General features: G+C 45.1%; 1 protein-coding gene across 1 annotated transcript in view; it reads right to left on the reverse strand.

Annotated features, from left to right (window-relative positions):
* HRAS (HRas proto-oncogene, GTPase) overlaps nucleotides 1-27,489 on the reverse strand; it is a 234,988-nt gene that overhangs the window by 21,893 nt on the left and 185,606 nt on the right. Inside the window, exons 3-5 of the mRNA XM_078682839.1 lie at nucleotides 9,204-9,382; nucleotides 6,510-6,669; nucleotides 5,067-5,191 (exon numbers count right to left, since the gene is read on the reverse strand). Coding sequence (XP_078538965.1) covers nucleotides 5,072-5,191; nucleotides 6,510-6,669; nucleotides 9,204-9,382 — 459 coding nt within the window. The 3' untranslated portion in view covers nucleotides 5,067-5,071. The remainder of the gene's footprint in view (nucleotides 1-5,066; nucleotides 5,192-6,509; nucleotides 6,670-9,203; nucleotides 9,383-27,489) is intronic.

Below are 27,489 nucleotides of genomic sequence, written 5' to 3' on the forward strand. Positions count from 1 at the left end.
CGTGACAGTTTGTGCATTAGTGCAGATACGTTCTAGGGTGGCATCAGCTTCACTACTGGTCCATGATAAGAGTGTACCTCTGACAAAATACCAGTTTACTCATGTTTTGAGCAAGGCTCTTGTGGCGGTAGATATCCAGGGCACTTTCAGCACTCATTCCTTTAGGATAGATGTGCAACATCGGTGGTAGGAGCAGGCTTAACGTGGAAGCGGTCAAGAGGATTGGCAGGTGAAAGTCAGACTGCTACAAATGCTATGTGCGGCTCAATATGATATAGGCAAAGGGGCTCTCACAGGGCCAATTAAGCAATTAAATCTTTTTTCTCCCCTAATTATTTGCATTAGGGCACATGGGTACCACCAGTGTGGTGCTTGGTTATTCATTCATGCATCACGCAAAGTCCACTTACACTTGGGAGTCGTTTGTCCAGATGGGCGGCGGCGTGGCTTTTCAGTTTCACTGGGTCGGTAGGGGCGGTCTTTGTTTGGGTGGCCTTTGCCAACTTGTTGAGGTTACCGCCACTGGCACTCATCATCGTTCATATCAGCAGCAATTATCTGGTTGTGAGGGTCAAAAGAACCCTGTTCGAAGCCCTGCTGATAGAAATCGCATGGTTGGCTAAGAGGTGTCCGAGCACAGCCATTGTATGGCCACATATCACCCGAGGGATTCCCATTGCAGTAATGATTGACATGGACTGGGATGCTCAGATATTTTCAGATGCAGCAGGGGGTTCAGGTGTTTACCTTTTTTGGCAAGGATATTGACGTGCTGAGGAATGGCCTCCAGCTTGAAAGCGGGTTGGCAGGAGCATTGCATTCCTGGAGTTTTCCCCCTGGTTGTACCCTTGGTGTTGTAGGGTGACCACTAATCTCCCGAAAGATTTCTTCTCAGAACTGACATGTCCATAGTGCAGGTGGTGAATAGGCAGTCAGCAAGGGGATGCACAGCTGTTGAAGTTGCTGACAGTTTTTGTGCTAAAATGCCTACACCTCAATATCATTTTTAGGGCTAGACATGTGCCAGGTGTGGAGAATAACAATACTGATGCTTTGTCTTGTTCACTGTGGTAGAGATTCCATGGTCTGGCCAATAAAACAGACAGAGTCTGGACACGGATAATGCAGGACCTCTGGTCAATCGGAGAGACCAGCTACTTCATCTGATAGCAGGTTCTTTGTGCATTTGTCTTTCATTGGTATGGAGCTTTACTTGTTGCATATTAAGCTGGTTTTAACTGATGTGCATAACAAAGTAGAAAGAAGACCAAGAGATTAGCGGCGACTGGGGGGGAAAGGGGTGTGCAGAAAAAGGGTGGGTGCAGTGTTAGCATAGCTCCCCCTCCTTTTTCTGGTTGGTGGTTGGCAGAGAACTTTCCATGGTTAACCGAAGTTTATAGTTGTTGGCAGTGGCAGTTCAGGCTGAAAGGGAACAAGTAGGCAGGTTCACGACTGGACGAGACAGGAAGTTTATGGTTAGGTAGGAAGGTTAATGGGCTAAGATGTTAATAGATGTAGGAAAGAGGGAAAGGTTGTTAGGAGGTCTCAGCTACATCTGACCATCCCTGGACCAGATACAATATTGAGGTAATAAGTTGTTATGAAAGTGAGAGGGATATGTTTGAGGAGGGGAGTAGACTAACACAGAATTATCTTTGTATAGTGAGGTTGTAGTTTTTTAAGGCTAAAGGCCAAGGTTGTTTTTTTAATGAGCACCTGTTTCAATAATGCGGCCTCTTCTAAACAAACCTGGTGTCAGTTGTCTGTGTTGCTCCCCTCTCCCCAAAGGGGAATTTGGGGGGCAGCCGACCAGCGGGAGGTCTGCCCTCTGGGTTATTTCGGGAAGTGGAGCAGTTCGACAACTGCTCTGGGTTTGGGCTATTTTTGGGCTACTTTGTAGCCCAAGTGTATTAAAAAATCTGACATTTTGCGATTCCAGACACCATTTTGTCTGGGGACATAAAGGCTGGTAGCCGATAATATATTTTTGTCCCACCTTCCCGTCCCTGTGTTATGTTGTTGAAAGGGGGGTGGGGTGGGGCGCTTATATATACTTTCTTTGGATCTGTGGGTATACTTTCATTGATCACAGCTGTGCAAAGCGGTTTATGCTGTTTAGATTGTTTGTCATGAAGCAGTTGCATAGGAGGTTGGCAGAGAATTTTCCATTGTTTACCAAAGTTTATAGTTGTTCGCAGCAGCAGTTCAGGCAGAAAGGGAACAAGTATGCAGGTTCACGAATGGATGAGACAAGAAGTTTATGGTTAAGTAGGAAGTTTAATGGGCTAAGACGTTAATAGATGTAGGAAAGAGGGAAAGGTTGTTAGGAGGTCTCATATCCATCTGACCAGCCCTGGAGCAGATACAATATTGAGGTATTAAGGTGTTATGAAGGTGGGAGAGACAACTTAGGGGAGGAGGAGAGGAGAGTGGAGTGGATTGACCTAGGATTATCTTTGTATGGTGAGGTTGGAGTTTTGTAAGGCTAAAGGCCAAGGTTGTTTTTGTTATGGGCAACTCTTTCAATAAGGTGGCCTTTTCCACACAAACCTGACTTCAGTGGCTTGTGCTGCTCTCCTCTTCCCCAAATTAATGAATACCAGAGAACAATGGAAGAGACTGCTTATCACAAAAAATATTCAGATATGCACAGAAGACTAGCAACTGCAAAAGAAAGGAAGGGCCAAAGATTATTAAATGTGTTGTATTATTCTCTTCCTTTTCTTTGCTGCTTCATTTGTTTTTGCGTTTGTGTTTTTGTTCCTTCTCCCACCATTTTCCCTCCCGTATTTACTTCCTCCTCGTCCAGTGGCAATTCCATTGTATTCCTCGTGCTGCCTTCAGTGTTCGTCACCGCGCTTGCTCTCGCGCTCTTTCTGATGTATTGTTTTCATGTGGGGAGGCTCGGCATCCCTGGCCGTTTCTCCGTTGGCTCAAATATTATACAAATAACTTTATCCTAGGCAACTATTAGGTCCTGAGAGAATAGCAGGTACTATGAAACATCAATTGTAGCCAAGAAGTAAATCAACTAATGTAGTGCACATATTAATATCAACAATAAGAAAAATAATTATTCATAATTAATTTATTGAAAGTACAAAAATTCTTAAGCAAATCATTGACATAATTAAAAAATCACACAATTAATACATCATGGATGCACAGTTTTACATATATCAATTTAAATGTATACATATATATTAAAAAACAAATTAAAAACCAGACAAGTGGAGTATTTGATTTGTCTCTACGCGCGTTTCGGCGTATGCACGCCTTCTTCTGGAGAACCACTTGGTATTTATAAAAAGGAATAAAATATATTTACATCTGTGCAGAGTACATGTGATTACAATTTATGTGCACTACATTTACAAACTAGAGGCTACTTTTGTTACTATTTAAGGCTCTGATATACATATATCAGATAGCTGGCTGCGTATTATTTATAATTGGTAATGTTTGCAGCTAATTTAACTAGCTGCAAACATAACCAATTTAGGTAAGAACTTAATAAAGACTGATATAAAAGTTAAGGTCTAGATTCACATCCCCTTCAGTGCCCTTTCAACTCTGACTTGTTCTGATTTAGGAATTTATTGAGATTAACTAACTATTCTTCCATTGAAGATATACTTATCCTTAGGAAATATGTAGTCCACACATTAAGTGTATATGCATATTCTGTTTCTAAATAATACTATAATACATATTTGTATATCAGAGCCTCAAATAGTAACAAAAGTAGCCTCTAGTTTGTAAATGTAGTGCACATAAATTGTAATCACATGTACTCTGCACAGATGTAAATATATTTTATTCCTTTTTATAAATACCAAGTGGTTCTCCAGAAGAAGGCGTGAATACGCCGAAACGCGCGTAGAGACAAATCAAATACTCCACTTGTCTGGTTTTAAATTTGTTTTTTAATATATATGTATAAATTTAAATTGATGTTATATGTAAAACTGTGCATCCATGATGTATTAATTGTGTGATTTTTTAATTATGTCAATGATTTGCTTAAGAATTTTTGTACTTTCAATAAATTAATTATGAATAATTATTTTTCTTATTGTTGATATTAATATGTGCACTACATTAGTTGATTTACTTCTTGGCTACAACAATTGATGTTTCATAGTACCTGCTATTCTCTCAGGACCTAATAGTTGCCTAGGATAAAGTTATTTGTATAATATTTGTGCCCTGACCTAGGAACTATCTAGCAGTATCAGGGGGTCCCTTTGTTATATATTACGTTTCTCCGTTGGCTGCAGGAGCCGTCTGCCGTGGGGACCAAATAAACGGTGTAACTTACCTCCCATCTAAGTCTCTCATTACACCAAAATAGAAGAGATTGCAAGAGAGAAAAGCGGAGTGTGCGACAGGCTGATTAGTAATCTGTGGAGCGGGAGTGCGAAAAATGAGTTGTAGCCGTTGGAGAGAGAAGATAATTACAGGTCAGGCCTGCGAGACACATCCAGGCAGGCAATGAAAAATAAGCGGACTCAAATGAACACAAAGACCGAGGAAGGAGACAACAAAGGCACAATGAAACAATGAGGCAAGCTTAAACCAGGAATATACTTATGACGAAGAAAATGGATTTGTAGTCAATCACAGCATTATGGTTCTTTTTTAAATGTCAGATCTAATGACACAGTGCTTGCATGCATAATCATATAGTACAAACGCACAGTGGACTGAATCTAAAACAGCATCCGTTGTAAAAATAGACAAACGCAATGGTAAAAGAGCACAATAAATTAAGGAAACCAGTTTATTAAGTTCCACCTTCGGGAGCGCTGCCCTGGTGTGCTGCAGGATTAATGGGGGGCCGGGGTGGGATGTGGGGGGGAACGACGGGGGGGGGGGCACTTCATGTGGATCCGACTTTTAAGTTTCCCAGAACGGACCACGCCCCTGGGGAGGTAATTCTGTCTTCAATCGTCTGAGAATCAATCAAAATGTCCCGCTTACAGTTTTTGCATTTTCAGGAAAACGTTCCATTTGAACCTTCCAATGCTTCAATAACCACACGCTGCCCCCCTCTACTGACTTACCTTCGTCATGATATCACACACTTGCAGTTCAGACACCCTTGGCCGCTCTCATCTGGAGGATTCAACTTGCGAAGCTTGTGCTGACGGATCTCCCGTACTAATGTATAAAAGGCATCTTCGACCCCCTAAAAAAATGCCATTCACAAAAACACATTGTAAAGGTTAAGGGTTGGCTCCGGTATAACGGTGACCAGACTAACATGAAACATACATGCTAGCTACCCAATAAGTATTGGCACCCTAACCTGAAAACATGGAGCACGGTGAATTTCAACCCAAGCAGTCTCTGGGTCTCACTAAAATGTCTGCTTTAAGTCAGAAACGTGTGTGAATGTTGTCATGAGACACTAAAGAAGCCAGGGAAGTTACTAACACTGAAAGAGTACTAATGGAACATCCCTCTGAGGAGAACATCTATTTCTACTGTGACCTTCAGCAGATGCCAGGATCTTCTACCAGCTTAAATATGGGTTAACCGTCCCAGTATATTCCCTCATGGTACCCAGAAGTGACAGCCGACGCCACCCCAAAACCTAGATAAAGTCTTCCTTCTAAATACTCTGAGGATGTGCCCAGGAGCAGACATGATCTCAACTCCACCTAGGGTAGGAGGTACTCGACTAGAATAACCAGTACAGGGTTCTCCAACTCAGCACTGTATGACAGCAGGTTACCACCTGCTACCCTATGGACGGCTTAGCACTGAAAGCACCAACCCATCAATCAACACTCAAGAAGTTATAAAAATGGACATTGATATGGAGAGTTTTTTTTCTCCTTTCTGGGTGTTATTGCTCTTTTACTGATATAACGGTTCTGATCTAAAGTCTGCCTTTACCGACTGGTGTTCGGGGAGAACATGGAAGGATTCTCTGATCTTCATGCATGACAGATGCTATTTTTCCTGTGGTGATGGTTTTATTTTGGGAATAATACCAAATATCATCTCTATCGATTTGATCTCCCAAGAGATTCTCAATGGAGCTGATGCATTTTATTTGACATCTAACTTAACACTAGGGCTCTATGGAAATAAAGTAAAGAATATGCTACACACATGAATCTTGAAGAGGTGCTAAGGTGCTGCAATAAATAAACCACATTTTCTGACTGAGCAGTTGCTCACTGCCCTTCTAGAATTCCTCGTCATTGCTAATAATGGAAGATTTAATTTCACTTAAATCAATTAATGGAAGTAAACAATGCCTATTGCGAGTTGGTGTCTCGGTTCACATAGTTTTATGCAAATCATCTAACGTTTCAGATTACAATGCACTGTAAAAGGAAAGCATATGACAGGAAATACGGTGTCCCTGGTAATTTGGCTACCCTAAACATAATTACCAATTCTACCACTTTGTGCAAGAGTGATTTTTGTTTTACGCTGCCCAAACACAAATTCTGCATAAAAGAGGATGCTCACCAGTGAATAAATGTTCCTACCTGTCTTGTTTTTGCAGACGTCTCGATATAAGGAATGCCATAACTCCTGGCCAGGTCATGCGCTTGTCGTGTCTCCACCGTCCGTGCCGGGAGGTCACATTTGTTCCCCACTAACACCATTGGTACGTCATCAGAGTCCTTCACCCGTTTGATTTGTTCCCTGCACAACAAGGGAGACAAGAAACGAAGAGTGGGTGGACTCGCGCTTAGAGAGTTTTTGTAACAAGCACTGGCAAAGACAATAGATCTCACCTAAAAAAGAGCTATTGCTTTTCTCAATATTTTTTAGTCATGTTGTACAAGCCTGTTCTCATAGAAAAACACACAACAACGAAAGAAGGGATGGAGAGTGGAAGCAAGCGAAAGAACAGACAACAACGGACGACGCGAGGGCGAGAGGAGGCAAGAAATAAAAGACAACGAAAAGAAAGAAGGACAGGTGGGGACCAGCAACACTGACATGGAAAGGAGAAAGAGGGGGAACAATGTACCAGGGAGACAGTTGCAAAATCACAAAGAAAAAAGTAGTGCATAAAAAATAAACTGCAGAAGGACACAAGTAATGGATCCATGCTCCACGGGAGGGATGAACACATGAAGAGGAAAGAAGCCTACGACAGCTGACTAATAAAAAGCAAGCACTTAAGAGTGACAATGCAACCAACCAATGGTAAGCAAAATGTGGGCTGTAAGCTCCATATAGGCGAGACCTAAAAATGAAAGCTGCTGCAACATGTAACAAAATAATCTATCAGGATGAAAAGGGTGCAATGTTGTTTAAAGATTAAAGATATATTTTCAGGCATCTTTAGGTCACGTCATTTTATGTGCGCTGGTGATATAAAATACCAGGCTCTTACTACAAAGCTCTTCGTGGAGTTCAGAATAAGATGCAGAAATAAAGAATACGTGTTACTGTAACATTTCCTATATGCGAGTTTCACTAAAGTGGCATATCTATGACAGCCCAGGAATCAGAGTTCAGTGTACCATGGAATTTAAGGTACACCTCACCAGGGAGGCCTAATAAGGCCACCACGTTTGTGAGATTGTTTGCGTTTCAAAGGAGAGATTAGACTGTTCCCAACGAAGCAGTGGTCAGAAAGGATTTGTATTTTTTCCCCTGAACTAAAACAACACAGATGAGATAAAATAAAAGATGGACAGTAATGTGCCCAGGGTAATTGCCAGTAGCTATGGTCGGTTCAAATTTTACACCTAACACTGATGCTGTCCAGCGAAAAATAACCCCTGGACTGTGGGTGCAAACCCTCAGTTGGAGTAGCCTTGGTAACCGAGAAGAGCTCAGGGTATGCTGTCCCCGAGTTAAGAGAAAAAGAGGTCTCTCCATCTTCCTGGCTGTGGGACACTTAGCTCTGAATGTAGGGAGTGAGTGTAGCACTAGGACAATAACATGAGACAACACATCATAACAATGGACCCACCCTCGCCACCAGCAAAGACATCTTTGCTGGTCTGTGGGATCATCTGCAAACAGGACGTTTTGCCAACATCCCCTTCAAGCAAGGCCAATAGTTCTGAACAGTCTACTCTGAGGAGCATTATGTACCCGGCGACGTACTGCCACATGCATACAACACGGATGCATTCCTGGAAGTCTTTGTGCAGCACCTTGGGTCTCTATAAAGAAAGCGTTTACACGGGAGGGAGAAACGAACAGTACCCTAGAGGGGAGGTTGAAAACGTTACGCTCGCATTTGAGAGATAAACAGAGGTATGATAGATCGCTTTATAACTTTAGGTCATGATTATTTTTCGATCAAGTCAGAATGAAGGTAGAAATTTGGTTAAACTTGGTAATACATTTCGAAAGCGTTACGATGCGCTTTCTTCGAGGGAAAGTGTCGATTTGAACAGGGGTTGTAGCATGATGGGAGGACATTTTGTCATAAGTACAGATTTGATTAATGGTACAATTCTTTTGTTTTTTGAACTTTACAGAAGAGAACCCCTGATGAAGGGCAAAAAAGGCCCAAAATGCATTGGGTTAAACTTTTGACATAATGTATGGAACTTGGGACTTCTACATGTTGTATCAAAGGCAATTGGGCATTATACAGCACTTGAAAATTGGAATTACAACGTTCCATATATTTCAACAAAATGCACAATAAAAAACGATGTTCAAGTGAATACATTTGGCTGACATTGAATACATTGGTTTACGATGATCTTTTGGCATCTTATATCGGAGAGAGCATCTTGGGACTGGTATACTTATATCAGCAACTTGTGTGATTATCTATAAAGAAAGCAGCATCACTTTAGACAGCCTGAGATGCCCATCGTGTGTCTCTCTAAAGTTTAAGCAGTGCCCCTTCTCTGGCAGTACCTGGGCGGCAGCAGCATGTGTCCCTGTAAACAGTATCACGTTTCCCAAAGCCTCCAGTCTAGCACATGAAGGATACCTTTAAAGCAGAGGGAACCAGCCATGTTCTCGTTGTCAGAAAGTATGACAGGATTTCAGAACTATGTACAATCGATCAAATGTCTTAAAGAAACTTTGAATGAACACCTACCCAGGAGATTGCCGTCCTGAAAACCAAGTCCAACTGTGGCCCTTGAGTACCCAAGCGATAGCCTGTGCGCTTCACGTGCTCTTTTACACAGCGACACCGCCTGCTGTGTCTTTAAACTAGCACCACTGCCCACACGGCTTCCCATGTGACGTACCTGTACTGGTGAATGTCTTCAAAGGACTTGGTGTTGTTAATGGCAAAGACGCACAGGAAGCCCTCGCCTGTCCTCATGTACTGGTCTCTCATCGCACTGTACTCCTCTTGACCCGCCGTGTCCAAGATGTCCAACAAACATGTTTCCCCATCAATCACCACCTGCTTTCGGTAAGAGTCCTGCATTGGTTGAGAGGACGGAGAGAGAGTTTCAGGGTCAGAACGAAGGGGAGGATCATCAGACCTGCCCCAATACCCCCAGTAAAAGAATACAAGGTCAAACATATCCCTTCTGTAAGATGCACATAAAGTAAAGTTCAAGCAACAACTACAGGTCCAAATACGAGGAAGAAGTACTCTTCCACGTCAGAGCAGATTCCGGGCTCAGTACCCCTTTTTTATTAGCCACTACAGGCAACAACCAAAACGGTACATTTGTTTACCACTTGCCACAGAGCACCAAACCATGCCATCCTTGCGAGAACTCTGTCAGTGAACACGGCATCTGTGCAAGCAGGATAAATAATTAATTATTGGCCACCCTTCTATCCTGAAAGGCAGCAAATGATTAATGGATACAAATCTGACAGGATCACGTCCTGAGAAAGAGCTATTGGGACACAGCAAAGCCAAAAATATAAAGACAACTCACCTGTCCCAGTTACTGCTATTGTTAGTTCTATCCCCAATCACAACAAACATCAGTAGCACCATGATTAGCCTTGATACTGTAAAGCGTGATGAACGTTTTGTTACCTTATCCCCCAACCATCAAGAATCCTAACGCTTGGCAAAACAATGTGGATGAGAGCCACAGGGAAATAGGATTGTTCAATTCTGGGTATGACATCTCAGATCAGGTTCACTATGCATCTTTACGAGCTGTGGTTCGTTAAGAGTTCGCCCAGCCTCGGGATCCTGTCCCAGGGTTCGCCCAGACACGGGATCCTGTCTCAGGGTTCGCCTAGCCAATGGATCCTGTCCCAGAGTTTGCCCAGCCATGGGATCCTGTCCCAGAGTTCGGCTAGTCAATGGATCCGGTCCCAGAGTTCGCCCAGCCACGGGATCCTGTCCCAGAGTTCGCCCAGCTACAGGATCCTGCCCCAGAGTCCGCCCTGCCACGGGATCCTGTCCCAGAGTCCGCGCAGTCACGGGATCCTGTCCCAGAGTCCGCGCAGCCACGGGATCCTGTCCCTCAGAACTAGTTTCCTCGGATGAGAAAGTGTACATCCCTCCAAGGATGAAAAGAAACTACTGTTGAAAAGTGCAATAGAAGATACTGGTGAACTAGTCTTGTTGTCCACTACGGGGAGTCAAGACAACATTGTACCCAAGAAGAGACACTGAATTAAACAGTGATTTTAGCAGGGTTAAATTACACCAGAACCACAATTCTCGTCCAAAAGGTGATGTGCAGACACAATCCTTCAACAGAATTCTGGCAGGTGTGTTGCACACCTTCAAACTACACCCAAAACACAAGAGATATAATTAGAGCCAGTATGTAACCACCACAGTGCACGCCTACAGCTGCACCTGAAATGGCACCCGTGGCTGTGCACCCTACAATCGAGCCGATTGACAAAGGCCTGCAAGCGTTTGTAAAACAGCACCACTGTAGTACTCTTAAATGTACTCCTATATGGCTTCGTGAATTGACCCCAAAATACCTAAACCGGGAATTATATTAGACTATATGAGCAGTATTCTTAAATAACTAGTACAGTTAAAAAGGACTGTGCCTGATTTGCGTTTTTACTAATAGGGAGTTGGACGTTTTGGGGCTGATGCAGAAAGGAATGGGAGAATACGTATAGAATATGTAAAGAATCCCCCTACAGTGTTACTTCCCGTACTCAAAAATGCTTTTGTGACTCAGCCCCTTGATAATGTTTTGAAAAAACGCCAGATCAGTGGAGACATCTGTTTTTAAGTTACTAGCAGCAGTCCTGAATCTATCTCATCTGTGTTCTTACACACCGGAAAATTCAAATTATAGTCCCGCCGATTCCTCTTTCTATAATAACTCAAAGAAATCTTTTCACAATCATGCTCCTCTTTAGGCCAGAAAGATCGAAAAGACAGTTCCTTTAACCTGGGAGTCAGTCCACAAACCTGCTGGCAGGGAAATACAAATAAGTATTAAGTGAGTGTTTACAAAACTTATAGACCACGGCAAGCAGGTAACGCAGTTCCACCGAATAACAGGACTGTGGATACATTTCCTGTCCAGCCGGATCAATGGAAAATAGAAACCTTCACAGTAAACTTAGAATAAATCGCCTCCAAGCTCAGAACGAAGACCTCGCCAGAGCACCCAGACTGCACTGCTGTTTTCTGGGATAACACGCGTTGGTGTATTAATAAGGGGACTAGCTCTCTGCTCATGGTGCCGGATCTTTCTGTCGCCTCTGGTAAGTGGCTTGTTGCATCTTGGCGGAGTGCCTGTATACTACTGGAAGGGCTTCAGATAGCACGATAGGGTTAATTTGCTCCTCTAAGGAGAACGAAACCGAGCTTGTTATATTTGTTACCAGTGTTTCTGAGCTCTTTAGGCTGGATTGTGGAGTTCCACAGGGTTCTTCCCTGTCCCATGCATCTTAAATATTGCCACTGCCCTCATTTCAATCTTATTTATGAGTAGAAGGTATCTATCCAATCAAACAGGGATGACATTCAGGTTTAAATTACATTCTCACTCCAGGAATACACCTTGTAACTGAGTTCCAGGCATTGACAATCAGCAAAAGGGAGACTGCAGTGACAGGGTGGAATGGCTGAAGACCCTGCCCTTCAACTACAACAGAGGAGCCCTCATTTTATTATTCATGCAAGTATTCTGGGCTAGCCTCCCATTAGCTAAGAAGGTAAAATATTTTGGCTTCATATACCATTCAGAAGCCACACTAGCCACTCCTGTTAACAGCCATCCAAGCCAGTCATCTTCAACTCTATATGCTGAACCTGCTGTTGTCTGAAAAATGCTAGTAGCAGCAGAATCTATCAACTCTTGCTTAGACTACCGTAACCCACTCTATGGTGGTCTACTCCACTTCCACCGGGGATGGCTATAAAAAGCCCATATTCAGCCACAAAGTCAGCCCTGGCCCTAAGGAATATAAGCAAGTCTCCAAAACATGCAGAGTGAAGCATTGGCTACAGATGAGTGACTGCATCAGATGTAAATCTGTCGGTCTCTTCCACAAATGGCTCAATGATCTGGACATGATCATAACTAACTTCCAGACGATTTCCTTTCTTTTCAAGCCATAATCTGTGCAGTGAAAAAAAAAACTTTACTACAAGTGCCTAAATACAGTGTTAATTCCTTCAGTGCCTGGTCCTTCTCTTGGCAGACCCTGTGTCTGTAATTCTTTTCTAGTGGATATTAGGTTTCCTATCCATTAATCAACCTTCAAGAATATGCTGAAGCAAATTCTAGGTATATGATTTAAGACCAGTGGCAAGAGATCCAGCAAAGTAGTGTTATCAGGCGTCAAACAGGATATACCCAAGGAAGCAGGTCTTGCAAATCCTCTTGGCCAAATTCTGCAACACTTGAGAGAACAACTCAAAAACAACGTATGTGGATAGCTACAGTAGACATACAACATATTTTTCTGATAGGCGTGTGCCTACAAAATACCAATAAACTACCCTAAATTCTGGGGGAGTGTGCCCAGACACCAGATTAGGATCTGTCTGTCAGTTTGTGGAACACAGGAAGGAGAGGAGTAGGATGTAATGTAGGCTTTGCAATTGTTTGGGCAGCATCATTGCTTTACAGATCACAAAGAAGTGGTTGGAACACAGCCTGTATTTTCTCCACTTGTGCCTGGATTTACACATCATTCGTCCCTCATGAATATAGTCTGTTAGCATTTATCGGAAAAAATAACAAAATTAAATACTCTATAAGGAACTTCATATTTGAGTTTACACACTTAGTGCCAGATATAACAGGATTGCAAACCCTGTGCAGTATTAAATGGCATGCTTAGTGACTACAAAAACCCAAATGGCGATGTACAAAAGTAATTAGCGCATCCTTTCGGAAAGCAAGAAAAAGGGTGGTTAAGGGGCCAAGGCGCATTCTACCTTTCTTATGACACAAGAATATATTTTATGTATATTTACAAAAAATAGTTACTCAGCACTTTGTATGTGTATATTAATTTAGTCCATCAATAGTTACTATGTGTTGAACACAGCCGGTTGAGATAAAGAGGTCTGGAGAGTAGTGTGCATTCAATTATTTAACCATTCAACAGATAAAATTGCATTGAATGTAGATCTGGATTTCAGTGACAAAAGAAGAGACCTTCCTGACATTTGCCTCAGAGTCACTCGACGCGCATGCGCTCCCCCCTCCTGCCATGACGTTGCATGACCAAGACAATCAGCAGGAAAAGGCATCGCAACCTAATAAACCACTGTATTTTTTAGGTCTCGCCTAGGCAGTGTTTGCGCTGTCTCTTCGAGACATTCTGTATTCAGGTATCGACTTTAAGCTCAGAACATTTTCTACACATCTTTTCAATTGGCTCCTCTTACTGTCCTCTGTAAATGATGGCTTTGGATTTGTCACTAGGCTTAGCAGTTCCCTCCTTAGTACTTCAACTCTTCAGTTACCTCCCGTGAGGACAGCACCTCTTACATGTGTCCTTACTCTCTAGGTTTCATTAACAATTAGTGAGTACTATTTAGTTAATGAAAGCCTTACTGAAGCAGGCACGACATACTGCACGGACAGCCACCGCATTTCTTTTCGATTTATTTACTTTTGCAGCAATCGCAGCATGCTGCGCTTTAGCTTTAAAAATCTGAAGCTAAAGCGCAGCCTGCTGCCATTGCTACAAAAGTCAATAAATAGGGAAAAATGTTGTGCGGGCGCCGTGTTTGTTTTCCATTTATTTACTTTTGTAGCAATGGTGGCATGCCGTGCTTTTGTTTTAAAAATCTTAAGCTAAAGCGCAGCGTGCCTTGATTTCTACAAAAGTAAATAAATAGAAAAAGACGGACTCCAGTGCATTTCTTTTCCATTTATTTACTTTTGTAGCAATCGCGGCATGCTGGGCTTTAGCTTGAAAGATCTGATGCTAAAGCGTGGCTTTAGGCGGACAGCTTTCAACAGTCTTATCTTGCGCCTGCAATGCATTACATCTTCCTCTGTCACGCGTGCCAGAATTCCAATGTGTGCATCATAGATATGAGCAAGTTTGAGCAAGACAACAGCCACAGCAGCAGGCTAAGCTCTACTGTGCTTCCTTTGTGTGTCTCATCCACTTTGGAGCAAATCACAGAATTTTCTCCACTATGAATAAAATAATGCGTAAGCCACCCTATTGCTTAAACCTACAATGTGTCTCGCTTGGAATAATATGCTTCATTCCAGAACCGTCAGAACCAATTTTCCCAAAAGGTGCAATTTATATTCACCTTTGGTTGCCGTTCTGCCCATAACGATGGATTTAGGCCCAGATCTCTGTACTGGGGTGAATGTTTGACATTGTTTAACATTCTGTCCATCAATTGTTCTTTTTGCATTTGTCACCCCTAGTGGGTCGGGTATGCTCAGACGTGGGTCCCGTGCTCTCCGTGCCACTGGAGTCAAGCTAAGCTGACTGATTAGAAGTGAAACCCCGAAACTGGTCCCAGGATGCTTGTTTCCAGTCCACGGAGGACCTGGCCTGGCAGTTCGGGCTGGACTGTTCCTGTGGGGAACGGGGTTAAGACTGATTTGCATATGGCTGGGTTCAAACTGGAATGGCATGGGGAGCAAAAAACGATGGATTTAGGCCCAGATCTCTGTACTGGGGTGAATGTTTGACATTGATCAACATTCTGTCAATCAACTGTACTTTTTGCCTTTGTTAAAGTTCCAGCATGACATTTGAGCCCGTTGGGCTACATACAAAGGTATAGATCTCCCTCCATTGTCATAATCTGCCTCCCATGACCCCTTTGAACGATTGGTAGTTCGCAACTCCCCTGTGTAGTGTGTGGTTTCTGTGTTCAAGTGACTAGACAATGATATGTATCGTATTTGTAATAATGCACAAAGGTGTTTGGTGCGGTTTGTATTTTGTTTGGGTGTTTATTTTGCAGGCCATGTGGCTATTACATACGTATTGTACCTCTTGCATTTTGTATGTCTTATTCATGATGGGCTTCACCCTATTGGTACGGAAAAAACTTAAAACGTATTGTTAAAAAAAAAAAAGTTCCAGCATGACTCAGTAGGGCTTTGTTTTACTACGCCATAGTGACCTCTCAGACCGCCCCCGCCATCTTCTCTTCATATCCCCTCAGCATTCCATTTCTTTGCGCTTTCCCTTTTTGCTTGTGTTATGTTGTCTAAATATTCTTCTACCACAGAACTGCTCCTATTTGATATCTAACAAAGTTGCTGGTTTCGCCAGGGGTGCCCGCCCACAGCAGCCTATGCCTTACGACGGGGATCCTGGATAGGGACCACCCTTGTAGAGGTTTGCACCTTTCCTGAGTGCCTCTTCTTTCTTCCTCATTCCCTATGGGCTGCGGCTGGACCTGGTGCACTTTTATGTGCCCTGCAGCTCCTTCACATCTCTTGTTACCTTGCCCATGTTCTCCGGCTGCGGGGCTAAACCCCCATTCCTGCTCCTCTTGGGGGGTTACATGATAGTACTACCTCGCCTGGCTTCCTTGCGGTGGAAGACTCTTTACAATGGCCCCTCTCTGCACTTTCACTGCAGATCTGCGGTCCTCTGACACATGGGGGGCCAGTGGTTCCCTCCTGTCGCATCCCAGAGGGTCATCCGCACAAGGGGAGCACCCTCCAAGACCGGCTCACCTGTACACCAGCCTCTCCTTCTGGTTACTGAGAGTCTGCGTCTCTCTGCACCCTAGCTTGTATCCTTGTCACCCTGTGCGGGCTACTGCTGCCGTCTGTATTACCCTCCATTGCACTCATCTACACTCCTTTTTTCCCCTCCTTTGCCCTCTCTGGGGCCTTATTACAGTAAGTGCCTCGGGGGCACAACTGGAGTTTGCTCCCGCTTTTTGCTCTCATGGGGCACTTTGGTATTACAGAAAGGGGCGTAGACGCTGGTGCGTTCCCTTCAGTAATACTGATCGCGCTAGCGCACTTAAAGCGCCAGCTCTACCTTCAGGGGGTGTTCCCTCAATTGTATAGGGGCTTGCCCTATGTAATTGAGGGAATTCCTTTGTCTCTGCGCCCGCGCCATATTAAAGGCATAGGCACAGAGGCAAAGAAGCCTTCAAAGGGCGCACTCATCCGTGTTTTCCACATGAATGCGCTGCCCCCAAGGCAGCATGAGTTTGCGGCTGCCCTGGGGGCAGCGCATTCACCGTAATAGGGCGCATTTTCATTGTTTGCACCGGATGCACCTTTTAATAGGTGAGCCCGGCACAAACAATCAAAATGCATAATACGGGCCCTGGTCTTAGGAAACATGTATCCAAAATGCTCCAGAGAGCAACAATGCAATACAACGGCCATCACTGCTGTGGCTTCCCCTTCCTAACCCCCTGGGCTACAAGGACGGTTGCTGCCCCTTCTCCCAAGGCCCACCACCCATGCGGCTTCTCTTTCCCATGCAGTTCCATTCATTCACAGCTTGGCGGCAGCGTATCCTGGTGTCAGCGGATGGTCACAGTCACCCATCAGCAGGAAGGTGCTACAAAGACCTCTGCGCAACATCAAGTGGTTTCAGGATGCTTCCCCTGCTTTGTTGTCCTGATGAAGAGATACACAAATCAAACTTCCCCAGGTAAATAAATGATGAGCTTGATAGATACGGACTGCTGAGGGGCAGAATAAGGAGTCGACAGTCTGTCCCACTGATTGTGTACTTACCATTTTATAAGCCCCTATTTTTATAATCTATGCGGTCCATTTGTTGTGTTGAGATCTCACTTTCATAAACACTGCGCCGTTGTTCACCCAGCAGAACACCCGTGTGTGACGCTTTTGTACCCGACTTTTCTTAAATACAGTTTGTTTTGTGTTAAGTGGAGTGTTCTTGGTTAATAGAAAACCTGCACGGGGAACTCATTAAACCCCTAACCAATATGAAAAAATGTTGTTAAGGCACCCTCCCGACGTTTGTATACTTTCCATGGCACCAGCACCAACACCCAGCGCGCTCACTGCCAGTCACAGCATCACTATCTGAACCGGAGGTTAAGAGACGAAATAAGGCAGCATTGTAGGCACAATCAATGTACATTTGAAAGGAATAGGACAGTTTCAAGGGGGATAATGTTCCTGCTGATGCAAACAGCAATTAAGGGGGGTCGAACTGCGACAATGAAAACGTATCCTCTCATCCTTCTAAGGTAGATAAAGTGAGTGCCAGATAATTACTCACTAGAACTGCATTTATAACTGGCAGTGTTTGAAGGTCACAAGATAATGCAGAGGACACAAAGGCTCGTTAGAAGCAGGGCTACACTTAGAACGAGAGCAAAAAACTGACTATTACACATTATATCTGGACTGGGTGGGGGTACTGGTTGCATTTTTGCACCGATATGGATATCGGGAGAAATAAGGAGAATAACACAGGCACATGTTACGTTCCCTTGTTTTGTGCATATGATTGCTACGTTTTTTTTCTCCATTTTCCGTTCGTTTTTGCCACCATATGATAGATGTTGCCAAATCCATTCAGAGCAGAGCTCATTTGCGCAACGACAGGAAGGCAGTTCCTGTTCGGGGTCTTAATAGTCATATACAACGGCATCTCCCCCTCACACTGCAGCCCAGAGGGGCTCCCGCCCAACTTAACCTCATACTCAAAGGGACGGGGAAAGTCTGCACGTCGCAGAATGAGAACGAGAAAGTGAGAGAGAGAGAAATAAAGGGAGAAAGGGCGAGAGTGAGTGTCCCCCACGAGCCCAGAGGGAGTTTACTTCAAAAGCAACGCATCGCCTGCACGTGTTCAGCACCTCCAAGCCCCACATAGAGCACAGCTGCGAAGAAACACCCTTCGAGGAGAAGCGCGCACGTTGAAACAAGTCGCTCATGCCAAGGGCTACAAGGAATCGCGTCACATGCGCTGCTCTTGTGCGCAATGTCAGCAGAACTGGCTTGTGCGGCCTTTCCAGGTGTTCCTACAGTATAGGGTGACCAGAATTTTAAAGCAAAAAATGGGGACATTTCACAAAAATAGAAGGACTCTAATTTTACGTCAACCCAGCGCACAGAATGACAGCGCTCCTTAGTAGAGAATTACAGAAAAGGCAGTAAGAACATACATAAAATGCAATTTGTTAACCCAGTAGCTGGCCTGTGAATTACATTGCTTTCTTGGAACAACTGCTAACTATTCCTGCTTTGTAAAACATAAAAAAACACCTACCCCGTTTTTAGTCGACCCTCTCCAAAAACCGGGACATGAGCTAAATTTCTCGAAATCTGCCCGGACAGCTGGTGAAAAACGGGGACCGTCCTGGCAAATCCGGGACGCCTGGTCACCCTACTACAGTAGAACTGCCTCAACCTATTCCTCCTCCTCTACCCTGCACCAAATGACGTTAGAAGCTAGGACTACAGGAGCTCCTGCTTCCTTGGAAGGAAGAGGGGGGTCTGCTAAGTGAGCAGGTCATTCATGACTGGATCTGGGGGTTCAGAGCCAGGACAGGTGGGTAGATACCACCAGAGCTCAAGCACCAAGTAAACAGCAGTCGAAAACTGCATCCAGCAAGGCAGTCTTCAACGGTTAGCCAGGCCTTGCCCTCCCGCAAGGAATGGGACAGTGGGTGTCCGGCCTCCATTGCGAAGGCCCCTGATGGACAGAACCTCCAAGACACACAAAGGAGGGGTGTGGATCTTACAAGAAAAGTGAACTAGCTCTATTCTCATTGCTTCTCAGCCACCATCTCCTTTATCATCTCATAAAAGGATCCGTCTGGGATTTGATTTTCTCGTAATCTGCATCCCACTTCTTGCAACTAGAAAACAACGAAAACTTGCAATAAAATAGCTTATTTTACCTTTGTGTTAGTTAAAGGGGATGCGAGGTGCTTCTAAAGTTTGCGTATTCTGGTATGGCATGACAAATTCCGCTCCATAGCCTCCTCCCAGTGAGTCTAGGCGGAACCATTAGGTGCGAAAGCCTTCTTTTTTTCACGACACAGCACCCCCTGACATGCCACTGCTTCTCAGGGCTCTACAACACTAGATTGTGGCTTAGGCACCTCACGGGTGTAAGTACTGGTCTTCCCTTCAGCAACATAGACCACTTTGGCTCTCTGGTGAGTGACAGAGTTGCACACTACATGTACTATTCTACTGCAACAGTGACCAGGATCGTCCTCTACCACAGCTTTCATGCTCTTGCAGACTTTGGCCAGGTGTTGTCAGAGTTCAGAGGGGATGTCTTGTCGATATCCACCCTTATTCTTTCAATTATGGATTGTTTCAGTGTCAAGAGAACCTGGCCAGCAAAAATCCCACAGAGCGGACCATGTAAGCCTTGCTGAAGCAGAAGCCACTAGTTCAGGTACCTCAATACAATGAAAGGCAATACGTCTTTCCCATCAATTCCTCCGTCTCAGGTAGCAGGCACAGGGAGGCATATTGAGACCGCCATGCTCCCCATCAGGTGCTCACTCATCTGTGAGTATGTGATACCTCAGGATCCAGGGTTTTTGGGCGTCCTGGGTAGGCTCGGTTGACTGGACCACAGGTGATCTTCAACATCGCTCTTACCATATTCACAGGAGCGGCGTTTGCTTCTCTAAGGGGCAGGTGGGTGTCAATCCTATTTGTAGTCTATTTGGCCCTTGTGCCTTAGGACATCCTTCTGTAGCCCTTGTGCATTTGTTGATTAATGAAGTATCCCCTTCTTCCTTTTCCTCGGCTGAGCACAAGTTCTATATGTTCTGGCTCTTAACTGGGCTTGCCAGGCTATGCAGCTAGAGAAGGCCGTCTAGAGAGGTGCCCCACATGGAAAAGAGTGGGATTGCACATACCCTGCCTTTACAGAGATTGTGAATTCAATGCTTTCGTGAACAGCTTTTGTGTTGTACACCATAACTCCAGCATTTTTTCCTTGCGTGCTCTTGGAGCTCCCATTTGTTATGTTATGTTATATTGTCTTGTAAAGTGCATGGCTACCCCAGCAATGGGGCGTACCAGCGCTGTAGACCACTGGGGAACCCGTCCTGGCTTTCCCTGTGAGATGATCCCTGCTGGGTATCTCCAAGGTGAAACCAGGCATCCCCGGTGTATGTGGGGGGCCGTTGTGGAGATGAGGCAAGCTAATGCCCAGAGTTGCCAAGTGTGATCCCTGGTTAGAGTAGGCACCGAAGCGAGAATTATCGAGTCCGCTGACCCTGGTCCACGACCCTGCCGCGTTGGGAATTGAAACCTGGTCCCGGGCCGTCCTCTGCTTCCGGGTCTGCCGCCTCTAACCAGTGAGCCACACCACTCCTTTTATTGATCATTTGAGTCACTAGGGACCACACGGAGGGGTGTCTTAAGTATACACCAGCTCTACTGTTTATTTCTAGATCACTGGCCCCTAGTCCATGCATGGGAGCTTCCGCACGGACCTAGATGCAGTAGTCATATTTTTGTTGCAAGTCGGAAGTCCTTGTCCCTACAGCCAGACTGCCTATTGCCCCCATGTAGGATTAGTACAAGGCAGGATCAGCAGACATTGTGTGTGCCCGCCAGCTTTAGCTCACTCTCTCTACTATTGCCCAGACATCCTTTGTGGCTGGCAGCCCATTGACGCAACAGGGTCCACGGGCTTTCATCAGGGATGCTTAGGATGTCCGTTGTGCACCAAAGGATGCGTACTTCTCATACAGCATACATACTACGTAAGAAGTAAAAGGGTGTAATGCCCAGATGACAACTTGTAATCCCGTAGCTATTAGTGTACTTTTCCTGCTAACATTCACTATGACCCTCATGAACACTGTACTATGTACGGCATTCGCTGCTGGGTATAGAAAGGTGGATGCTGTGAACAAAATCCCCTTTATTGTCAATCTTTATCCAATGAATGTGTTTAGTTTTTCACATTTTGTGCAAGTTACTCCGAACAAAATGTAGACATCCTGTTGCATGCTGTCTAGCTTAAGGATAACAGAGGTCTAGTTGTAGGGATTTAATAGAAGGCAACAGCGGTCTGGGGAAGTGTATGAATTTAAAGGAAAAAGATTGCTCCCCTGTTTCCAGCCAGATTTCGGACTGTCTCTTTTAGGGCTCGCGAGCCAAAAAGGAGGCAAGCTGTAAGCGCAACCAGTCCAAAGCACACTCCACATGTGATCCTTTCTACGATTATGTCCTGCAGATGCGGTTGCTGCTTCCAGTCGTTCCCTTTCTGTGCACCTATTCCGGACTTCTCCGGCACATAGCGCGAGGGAGGGTAAAGAAATTGAAGGAACAGACAGGTTAGGGGAGTGGAACCGACATTGGGTAGAGGAAGATGGTCAGTGGTTAGGAAGAGACCAAGCATGCAGGTGGCAGTCAAGTGAGGAACATGGGAGAACAAAAGGGGGAGAATTTGGCATATGGAGCAGTAAGAAATGTGAGGGAAAAGCAGGGGGAGGAAAGCCATGGAGGAGTGGCGGGACTGTGACAGGCTAATGTGAGAGTAAGGTGGGGCTGGGGAAGAGTCAATAGTGTGTTATACCGGACTGTGACTGCCTTCTCTACCAGCCAATTAGGGGCACCAGCCTGTCATAGGATGTACATCTCTAACTAGGGGCCAGGCTGCCCCTGTCTTCTTCCTTGTGCCCCCCTCCTAGGCCCCGAGCCCCACGTCAGCCCCCTCAGCATGCCATGAACCTGTTTGGTTTGCTCGTCTCGTGTTTTATCTCTTACAGCCAAGGCTCGGTTCGTCCTATACATGTTCTGGCTTTCCCACCTCTACATCTGCGGGTGAATTGTAGTGTTTACAAACATGCACTTCCCACGTTCACTCCACAAAGCAAAGAAAGTGTATGCCCATAGCTATTATTTTACGCTAGACACGGTCTACCCTCTCTGTGGGTCCGGACAGCCCTGCAGGGACGGATAGATAGATGTGCAATGAGGGGGCGGCCCAGTACAATACAGAAACCCGGCTGCTCCTGATGCAATAAACAAAGACAATTACACAGGCCCCGTGTCTCTAAACAATCTGCGAGTGTGTGTAGACCCTCTTCAGACTCTTGCTGGCAGTTTCCCAACTTCCGCCTGCGCGAAGCGACCTGACCCAAAACACAGCTCTCCAGGAAGTGACGGGCTCCTGGAAAACACATTGTGCCCCCACAGACAGGTCAATCAGGGAAGTAAGGAAAAGGAAGAGAGGCGTGGGCTGTGGAAAGCTGGAAATCTCTTTAAATCGGCTCTTGTTTTTCATCGGACATGTTCTGCTTTTTTAATTATCTACTTCTACACAGACTGTCGTCTTGCAGGTGCTCGGCGCGGCGCTCGTGAAAAGAACCACTTATCCTGCAGCCGAAGTCTGGTTTCTACTGTGTGTGTCCCCTGTCAAGGAGCAGGCGAGGTGCAGGGTGACGCGAGGTCACCCAAACGGGGCAAACGCAGGAGGACTCGAGTGTATCGGCGGGATACTCCTCGAGTGACCCTGCCCCCCCCCATCCCTAGGAGGCGCCTCAAGAGCCCCTTGGCTGCGGCAGTAATTCCGCCGCGGCGCTAGGGGGGAGGGGGAGCTGCGTGGCACCGCCATGCTCGTGACGGAACCACTCCGTCACGAGCCGCGGTGGCGCTGTGCTTGTGACGGAATGGTTCCGTCACAGCCCCGCCCGCCTAATAGAACGCTCAGTGCAGGCGCGGCGGACGGGCCGTGACGGAACTATTCCGTCACCAGCACAGTATCACCGTGGCTCGTGACGGAATGGTTCCGTCACGAGAATGCAAGGGGTTAAGGGTGCAGAAGTTCCTGTGAGCGATCAGGGTTGGTTTACACTGTGCATAGGAAGGCGGAGCAACAACACCGAAAAGATTTTTCAAACACAGCTTTAACACACGTTTTACCCCCAGTGATGCTAATAAGGAATGTTAACACAGTCAAGCAGCCTAAACCAGCAGCGTGGCCCGTAATCTTGCAACAAAGTCCACCGCATGAAGGGCGGCGACAGGTAGTGCAGAGCAGGGCCCCGAGAGACAGGGCGTTGACCAGTCACTTCTTGAGAGCTCATGTGGCCACCAAGATGGGGCGGAAGGGACTTTCTGACTGGCACTAAAGGAACCGCCACTCCTACCCTTAACAACAATAGTGAAGCAGCGTCCCATATTCGGGGGATTTGCAAAACCTGTGCACGGCCTTCACGCACGAGGTAGGAACCTACCCTGTGCGGAGTTTCAAGCTCACCGTAGCTTCGCTGTGTAATGTAATGGATACATTCTAGTAGTCAGCCCATGATGTAATACACTCTACACCCACCCACCACTGGCGTCAGCAGTCAGGTGATCCTGTTAAGAAAAGGGGCCGGGCACACGTGCCCAGGTCCAGTTACCAGTACCATGCTCCGGTGTCTGTGTGGCTCATTTTAGTAGCATGTGGACCCCGGGCCCACAACACCACGTTGGCGATGAGTGGGTTGATTCCTGAGTGTGTGCTGTCGAGGCCAGTTCCTAGTTCGTCGTGGGGGTGTGATCGCCTTAGTCTGCGACGCCCCCGCAACTATTGCCAACATAAAGCAACAGCGTCCGACAGCTCTGCTTCACAGTGCCCGCCTGCATGCCTTGCAGCTCCTGCTTTTGTGACCAGCACAGCGAGGTCTAGGCCATGTTCCTGGTGTGTCTTCTCGGCAGTCCCGGACTGCAAGAGGCGGACCCCTGCCCCTGAAGCGTGGGGGGGGAATCGCGGCGCAGATGCGGTAGCAGCTGCTGTAACGGAAGGTGAGGGGAGCACTGATCAACTCTGTGGTACAGTTAATGAAAGTCACGCACTGCAGCTACCCACAAAGAGCCCGCAAGGAAAAGGCACGGCATCTTACTCGTGGGTGACTTAAATAGCAAAGTGTCTAACTTAAGTTTAAACATGTTTAGAAACAAATCTAAGGAAGAAGCATATAATATACCTCAAGCAATCTTCCCTTCCAAAATAAAAACTAATAAAAGAGGAAAGATATTGCTTGAGGAACTTAGCTACCTAGAGGGGCTTATTGTAAATGGTAGGATGCCTTCTGATACTCCTGCTAATTTTACACATGGGTCATTCAGGGGTGAATCCATCTTGGATTATGCAATTACGGACTATGATACGTTCTCTTTCATTCGAGATATAGTGATCTCTCATTCTTCCCTGAGTGATCACAATATGATCAACATAACTATCTCAATAAAACCTCCAGAAACTAACTCTTGGTCCCTAGTGAATAAAGGAGTTTCTGTTAATTGTAAGTCTGGAAGATGTTTCTGGGATTCTAACACTATGAAGGATGTACAAAATATTCTTGCCCAAACTTTACTAGAATTAGATAAATGGCAGGGTATGGAATTTTTTCATCTCGAAAATTTTATGAAGAAACTTACCATGATTGCTAAGAAAATTAGAAATCCAAAAAAGTTGCACTTTTCTCCTAGTACACTAGTAATGTTAAATAAGGAGATAAACAAAATCGTGAGGCAACAATACTTGAATGGATCTAGGGAAAATGAGCATAAGTTAGCCTTATTAAAAAGAAGGAGGGTCAGATTGAGGGCTAAGTTAAAAAGAGAAAAAGAAGATTCTCTCTGGATTGGGTTAAGAGAGGCTTCGGCCTTTAACAAATCTAGAGAATTCTGGTCCATAATAGGGAAGGGATGTGGAGCAATAACAACTCCCATTCCTATCTCTATTGCAGAAGATGTCTGGATATTATTCATATCTAGTTTATATGCGTCTAACGGTGCAGAGGGGGACAACTGGGAGCCAGCCCCAAGTAGAGAGCTTAACATAGAACTCCCGACCGAGAAATCCATAGCTTCCGTGATAAAGAGTATGCGCTCCTCCGGAGCAATGGGTCCGGACGAATTGCCCATGTCAATAATTAAGCAAGACGTCACCTCTTGGAGTAGGATTCTTCTCCCAGTGTTTCGTACATGTTTTACATCTAGATCAGTCCCCAACTCCTGGAGGGGAAGTATATTAATCCCCATATTTAAAAAGGGAGAGCGTGATAAGCCTATGAATTATCGCCTAATAGCTCTATTGGATTCAATAGGAAAAATATTCGCCAAATGTCTTTTAATGTTAATAACTGAATGGGTAGAACTAAATGGTATTTTACCCATGGAACAAACGGGATTTCGCAAAGAGCATGGAACTTTAGATAATTTGACATTATTACAGGTGATTGTGGACAAATATGTACGTGTTCGAGGTGGTGGCATATACGCAGCATTTATAGATTTCTCCACAGCGTTTGACAAGGTGGACCGTCCAACGCTGTGGAGAAAGCTGGCTGTATTGGGTATGCCAGTGTATCTACTCGAATTGGTAAAGTCTCTTCACTCGAACACGTGGTGTAAGGTGCTACAAGGCGGAGAAAGGGGTCTTTCTCAACCTATCCCTTCTCAGAATGGGTTAAAACAAGGGTGTATACTGGCCCCTATATTGTTTTCACTATATACGGCAGACCTACCAGCTTCCATTGCAGTCTGTGGGGGTTTAGCCCCGATAATTGGAGGGTCATCTATATCGGTTTTAATGTATGCGGACGACATACTTGTTTTAGATCTAACCCCGAAAGGTCTGTCCAATCGCCTGCATGCATTGAATCATTTTGCAGAAGCACATTATATGAAAATTAATATATCGAAAAGTAAAATCATGTGCATCTTTGGAAAGAAAAAATTTAGGTCTGGAAGTTATAGCTGGGCTATAGGTGGACAGAAACTAGAGGTGGTCAAAACCTACACCTTCTTAGGTAAAATTATTTCAGCAAACCTAAGTGAGAAGCCCCACATTGAACACAACTCACGCAAAGCATTGGCCCATGGCATGGGGTTATGCTCCTTGTACAATGCTACAGGGAAGATACACTTTTCACTATTTTTGGATGTATTTAGAGCAAAGATACCTGCAACTCTACTATACGGAATTGAATTAGTGGAGTTAAAACAATGGGGATTCTTGCAAAAAATGGAAGGAAAGGTACTAAGAAAAATTTCTTCCCTTAATACAGCGTGCTCTGTATCTTCATGCAGGCTGGAATTCGGACTCCGAAGTTGTTGGGTACAGGGGTTGGTATCCCTCGTAAGATGGGTAGCCTGTCTGGCTAGAGGTAAATCGGGTTCCTTACGGGAAGCCATAAAAAGGGAACTCTTGGGCAACTTTAACGAGTTTTCTTTGCTAGTAAAAAACTTTAGAAAAGCAGTATTTCTGTTAGAATTGGATGAAAGCACTTTATTCTTACTTACTCCCCTCGAGCTAAAGTCTAAATTAAAATGTGCATCTTGGGAACTGTCATAAATTGGATATGCTTGCCCAACCAAGACAAAAAGAAAGGGAATTACTGTTAAATACTTATACACCAAAGCTGGCCCAACAATACCTTATTTGGAATATTCCTCATAGAGTCCGTAGGTTATGGTACCTTTTAAGGCATGATTTGCTTCCACTAAATCTCCTCTTAGCAAAGTGGTATGGTGTATCGCCAATATGTAATCTCTGTAATAATGCTGTACAGGATCGTAATCATGTCTTGTTCATTTGTCCTGCACTGCGCTCTTTGCGCTATACATGGTTAAAACCAATTTGTCTCCAACTAGGAATTTTAAATGTAAAAACCTTTTTCCATGCACTTTACTGTCCTCCAAATGAAATGTTTTGTTTCAGAATTTGTAAGTTTTTTAAAGGGTTTTTAGATATTTATTAATGATATACAGGGAGATGTTTGATGTTTGCTTGACCGGTAGATAAGAAGTGTTTCCTTCTGTCTCGATTTGTGACTTAATTGTAATTTACGTTGTATAATTGTGTGTTTATTTTTTATGTGGCCCTCATCGAGAGCCAAAACATAATAAACTTTTTGACTTTGAAAAGGCACGGCCCACAGCCGCAAGAGGGCTGCCGTGGCAGTGGATGCACTGATGGAACCCCATAAGGGACTCCATGCCCGGCACGGGTAGTCGTTGCCCCCAGAAAATGACGAGTATGGCTGTAGCCCCGACACGCCCGATACCCACACTGGCAGTACCAACCTGGGGCCCACACCGTCATTTCGCATGGGAAGGTCAGCGAGCGCATGCCACATGCTTAGGGTGAAAGCGGCCTCTAGCTGCTACCAGGCGGGCAGGAGAATTTTGATAGGCGCCTGCAGTGAAAGGCAAA

Source organism: Lissotriton helveticus, chromosome 3_1 (assembly GCF_964261635.1).
Source record: "Lissotriton helveticus chromosome 3_1, aLisHel1.1, whole genome shotgun sequence".
NCBI lineage: Eukaryota > Metazoa > Chordata > Amphibia > Caudata > Salamandridae > Lissotriton > Lissotriton helveticus.